At 33.0% G+C, this 6,084-nt stretch overlaps 1 protein-coding gene across 1 annotated transcript; it reads right to left on the minus strand.

Annotated features, from left to right (window-relative positions):
• Window positions 1-499: 499 nt before the first annotated feature.
• On the minus strand, window positions 500-5,704 carry LOC119840156 (lysozyme 1-like). Its single transcript, XM_038366669.1, has 4 exons — window positions 5,512-5,704; window positions 4,279-4,372; window positions 3,070-3,249; window positions 500-618 (listed from the first exon to the last, which is right to left on the minus strand). Exons 2-4 carry the CDS (start codon window positions 4,343-4,345, stop codon window positions 500-502), a joined length of 366 nt encoding a protein of 121 aa, XP_038222597.1. The 5' UTR covers window positions 4,346-4,372; window positions 5,512-5,704.
• Between the last annotated feature and the right edge of the window lie 380 nt (window positions 5,705-6,084).

The raw sequence follows: 6,084 nt of genomic DNA on the forward strand, positions 1-6,084 counted from the left end.
TATTAGACCAACATTTTTCAGAGATCTAAAAAATATTGGTTGAAAAGCATAAAAACAAGCAGACAAAAAGTAATTTTAGGGATATCTTATACTTTCATTGAAGGGATACCACAGAGGCAGAAGCAATAGATAAGAGAAATGTATTGTATTGCGAATTCTACATGAACACTATTTCCAACAAGTATAAATACACAATCATGTATTATATAAATCATAGATAGGAAACTTGTGAAATAAATATGTATATTTTTGTCACTGAAATAAAACATACATACAAATGATGAATTTCGTTGTTTAGAAAACATGTGTTTTGCAAATTCACTCTGATTATATATTGAGCATACATTAGATCTTCAATCTTAAATTTACTTACAAAAAGTGTCTACAACGTGAAAGATAGCTCCACAATGAGCGTATTAATTCAGCGAATGTGAATTATAACAATAATTCCTTGCAGACACAATACAATACACACAAAATACTAATTATACAATAAACACTAAGGCACAATAAACATTGCCTGGTTGTTGAACGTGTGACTGACCTGACCGAACTTCGACAGATATCCAGCAATAATCCGCTTCGAACAACCGAAGTCACGCGCGCAGTCTTCCCATGCTGAAATTTTTATTTTAAAAATAAATATTAAGACCATGGTTGATAGCTTTTCAAAATATTTTAAGGATAGGGCTATATAACAAAGCCTTTGAATGGTTTATTGCAAATATTTCATAATCGTCATGACATGGCATATTCGATGGGGATACCTTCAAGAAAAGGGCAGATCGTTTTCTCAAAGGCCGGCAGCACATTCGCGATGCCCCTAACATCGCAAGTGCTTATGGGCGGCGGGCGTCACTTTCCATCAGGTGACCCGCCTGCTCGTTTGCCTGCTAGGCGATAAAAAAAATGAGGCCATAATTCGCCACGCTGGCCAAGGACGGTTTGGCAGATGTCACATGTCGAACTTTTGATTCTTGGACTTGTCGGTTTTCTCACGGTGTTTTATCTCATCGTTTCAGTGGTGTTATCCACATGCGCAGATAAAATCAATTTATTTCCTGCACGCTCGCCTGATCTCGAACCCCTGACTTATCGATTTTAAGTCCGAGGTCCTCACCACTGAGCCACCACTGCTTCATAATTAATGTTTTTATTCATTATCAATGACATATAATTAGAGTCAATCATTATTTCTAATTAAGCGATTATGAGATATCGTTGAAAGTTGCAAAAGACATAAAAACATAGTGGAATTAAACCAATTGGAGAAGGAATATAATTATAATTACAGGAACAATAATTTACGGTCCATTTGAGGTCAGGAAGTGAGAGGAAGGTTATGAGGGCAAAAAGCAGGTTTTCTCGATTTCCGGATTAACTACAACTCCTTCGGAAAAAGTTTAATCCCAAAATTGTAGGTAATTACAAGATCTTTCACCACCGCAGCCCACTTTTCCGACCTCAGACCGACCATAATTTTTTCCTCTCGTTTTTATTATATTCTCTCCCTTTTCTATTTGTTTCAATATGCTATAATGTCCTTTTTATACTAATTTTTTCAATTTTCAACATTATTTCCACTACATGATTGCTTTGAATAAATGATTGATTTTAATTATACGATAATTAAATTGATAGCTGTTCCTCAACTCAATATCAACCGCATTTTAGGGCGTGAAATTGAAAACCTATAATACGATGTTGTTAATTTTTTTTTGCATTTGAATAATGGCTTATTATATATATTATATTGTATAAAATTTTATTTTTTAATTTGGATTATTAAATCTTTATATTTAATGCTTATGATCTTACAAAATAGAGTCGATCCTATTTTTAGCTGAATCGCATGAGCATAGAATATCATCAAAGATGAGTTTCGAGAAATATCATTAAAAAGCATTTAATTGATTATCTTGTTTATCTACTTCTACTGAACACTGTGATTTGCAAAAAAATGGCATGTAACATGCAGCAACAACCAGTTGCGATTTTAGTGACTAACATTTGTATAAAAGTTTAAACTATGAAAGAAAATACATACACCATTAGATTGCATACGTCATTAGATTTTAATTAATTAGTTTGCGTGTTAAATCGTCATAGATTGCGGCCATCGGTAGTTAAACTGACGGTAAATATGAAAATAACTATTCGCATAAATGTAGACCAAAGGAGTTTAAAATTTAATTCCGTCATCGAATTTGCTTCTTTACAAAGTGACCTTAATGTTGGCACGCCCTCTCAATAAACCTTAGAGCAAACTGCAACTTTTCTATGCAACTTTGTTGTCATAACGACCAGAAAAGGAGACCGTGGCGATCATTGACATATAATGGAATTTGATGGAAAAATTTCCATTTTATATTCAAGTTATTCTTGTAGTTAATCCATTGATTATCTTAAATTGTATTTTTGACTAAACATCTAAGAATATTAATCTGTTAATTTAAATGACTTTCACGTTACGAGTTCCAAGTTTTAGATTTATATTTAAGAAAAAAACGGGAACATCTGGTACCACATGTATCAGAAGTTAAACCGATTTTATGGTAATAATAATTATTGCAAAACTATACTATAATATCATACACGTGACGTGTACTTATGACAGTTATTAATTATTCATTTATCGTATAAAACGCAAAAGTTTTATTGCATTATTGCAATTCCTTCCATACACATGTATAAGATAATATAGTTTAAACTGCAATGGAAGATTGTGGTTATAATAGACTACATAGTGTCATGGCCGAATAACCGACGATTCTGAAACGTGCGATCAACAACTAGACTCAGGATCATGCTAAAATAGCAATACTCCCAAAACTCTGCCTACGCGTTCACTAGGCAGAGTTTTGTAATGACCGAAACAATACACTTTGAATATTACTACCACGAAATAAGGTGTTAATTTCAAATAATATTTTATCAACACCGCTTGGATATTTTTGACAAACTAGGCGATGTTAAATGGGTTAATATTAATCTTTTATAGTAGAAAATTTACACTAATTAACTATCTTCTATATATATGTATGTGAATGAGGTTATAGTAAGACATACCATGGTTTCTCTCAGGGTCGTCATCAGGTAGGGTAACTTTGCCAGCGTCGACCCAGTACACTCGAGATATATTAAATGGCCCGCAGTACCCCCCCGTGCATTCGTGTGACGTATCGCAATTCGTGGATACGTAGCACAGACAGTTGAAACATTCCTGCGATAGATTTGAGAGGTATACCCCTGGAATAATGTTTTAATAACGTTAAGATAATTGTTTGCCATGTATTAACCGTAACATGTTATTGACGTAATGTAATAGCGTATAGTATGTTATATTTTATAACATGATGCAATATTATAGTAAGTAAATAAATTATTAAAATAAATGTTTAACGTGTGAATAAGTATCAAATTTCATACAAATACGAGTGTTGTTCTTTACTTATAATATCTAATATCACAGTGTTAGTTGCCATATTCTCTAGAAACGGCGCGACCGAATATTATTATATTTTCTGTGTAGTCGGTAGGTATGAGAGAACGAATAGACTGATTTTTGTTTCCCTCGTGGTGTCCCGGCAGAAAATTATTTACCTGGTCTACACTGTCTCTAGTGTGTAACTTATGTATTCAATAGGAAAATCATATAAAGATCAATCATCATGCTGGCTATTTTATGAACCTTATTATGTTCAACGAGGAAATTACCCATACTTAATACAGTACAACAACAGGTATTGCATCAAATGATTCATATAAATTATATAAAGGTACGAAGATTCCTTACTTAAACATTATTGTTGGTTATATGAATCAAATAACCGATTAGAATGTTACAACAATGTAAATACACCTTAAGAACAGCTACATTCGATACAGGATGCCATATTAGATGGTATTTTTGCAGTACATATGATGTAAGTAAAAACAAATAGTAATATTGTTACATTCATTAAAAAATACAAACGGGCAAATTCTTAGTTGATATTACTCATAATATATTATTTGTTTCAACAAGACAAATAAGAAGACTTGGGAATATCTTAATATATCATCATCAGCCCTTCTATGTTCCCACTGCTGGGACACAGGCCTCCTATGAGGGTTCAGGCCATAATCCACCACGCTGGCCAAGTGCGGGTTAGCAGATGTCACATGTCATCGAACTTTTGATTCTCGGACATGCCGGTTTCCTCACGATGTTTTCCTTCACCGTTTTAAGCCTGTACTTCTAACCTGTCTTAATAGATAATTAGGTAAAAATCTTACCTGTTGAACCGGTCAAAAAAGAAAATAAAACGGTGCAACCGAGTATTAGTATAACTTTCCTCAACATAATGCAAGCAGCAAGGCAGATTTATACCTGGAAACGAAAAATACAAATATAATTTTATCCCTTATAGATATATATGATAGGACTAGATTAATTCTGTAGGGCTTTCGATATGAATACAAAATTTAGAAAACTCTTTTAAACTCCTTCAATTAGAGAATATCTCCACCTGGATTCCTCCAGAAGGAAAGTATCGGTCGGTCTTTTGTAAGGTTTACCTGGGGACACGGGTCAAACACTCAGAGGTCCTTTAGAAAATTTAATGTGTGGTGAGATACCAGCTGCAGCTTGACTGCACTATATAAAGATACAGCTCTGAGCAGTGGATGGCCGATGTTACAAAAAATTTAAAGGAACAAAACTGGCCTATGGAAAGAAGAGTTCGATAGATGGGTAAGTTAGGTATATGAGGAACTATGGGCGTCTGCCTTTTCAATTTAGAAATATTTCAAAATAATGGTAGGCGGTGACTAGCTAGTTCAGTCGATGGCCAACCATTTAAGTTACCACAGCAATAAGGGGAGAGGAGACACTTCCGTAGAACATCACCTCGAAATAGTGGCATGTGAATGCTACGTCGTTCTTTGAATGGGGAAGCCGAATACTCGTATCCTTGTTTTTACCCTCTTTCTCTACTCTCGCTATTCGCCTTGCGATTAGCGATGACAGTCGTACACGAATGTTTTATCCAGAGACGAGGCGTATGGCGAACATGAATGTACATATATATAGTTTATGCACTATTAGATAAACAGTATGATACGAACGTATTATAATGCATCGCTAAATCTGTAATATGATCTTGGTATTAATAGACTATGTACGGATGCTTACGTATTTATATTTTTTTGTTTTATTTTTCTTTTTTCTTTTTTTTATAACATTAACATGCTATATAAATGGGAAATACTTGCTACGGTTTGGCAAAAAGACGCGGTTCTGAATCCCGCCTCAAAAATTTCTTAATTACATATTTGTTGGATTCTAGCATCTACATTTTATAAGTCTTCATGATTTATTTACACGTTGTTAAATATAAACTTTCGACTTTGAAATTGTCCACTTTCATTTATTAACTACAACTGGTCAACCTTCCATGTTAATAAATATTGTACAAACTATAATTGGAGAGCTTTGCTGCAATTTTATACAAAAAAAAAAATACTTACAATTTATATAATCACTTCTTATTTAACATTATACACATAAGTAAACACAACATCTAAATTTTATATAATATTTACACAAATAATTAACAGTTCCAATACATTTTTTTATATAAATGGCAAGAAATAAGTGTTCAATTTATGAAGCGGCTGCCTTGTATCAGACTGTGCGTGCGAATACACATAAGTAGGTATTGTTTTTATGTGTTAGTATCAGGTTTTGAACTTGATAGTGAACTTGGGTTCTTGCAGCGATATAATGCCTCGATTAATCTAATTTATCGCCATATTATGTATTATTTATACAATCGAATGTTACGGAGAGAATGTGAGAATTTTTAAATGGGTATGTCAAATATCGTTGTCGATATTTTAATAACAAAGGTCCTATTTCTACGAATGCTACATTTTTTTTATATGTGTAGAAGATAAAAGTTTTATCATTAATATATGTTCTTATGACCTAATTTAAGGTATCTTTCTAATGATTTCTATTGGTTCTTTTATATTTATAACTATGTAAAGTATTAGCTACATTTATAAACCTAATCATCTCTATATATATATATATATATA

Source organism: Zerene cesonia, chromosome 5 (assembly GCF_012273895.1).
Source record: "Zerene cesonia ecotype Mississippi chromosome 5, Zerene_cesonia_1.1, whole genome shotgun sequence".
NCBI classification, from domain to species: Eukaryota; Metazoa; Arthropoda; class Insecta; order Lepidoptera; family Pieridae; genus Zerene; species Zerene cesonia.

Bases quoted from the DNA above. Each gene is read 5' to 3' on its own strand.
- LOC119840156 (XM_038366669.1), bottom strand. From the start codon at position 4,345: ATGTTGAGGAAAGTTATACTAATACTCGGTTGCACCGTTTTATTTTCT. The intron at 3,250-4,278 runs GTAAGATTTTTA...ACATTATTCCAG, and splicing joins TTTTTTGACCGGTTCAACAG to GGGTATACCTCTCAAATCTA. The intron at 619-3,069 runs GTATGTCTTACT...TAAAAATTTCAG, and splicing joins CGACCCTGAGAGAAACCATG to CATGGGAAGACTGCGCGCGT.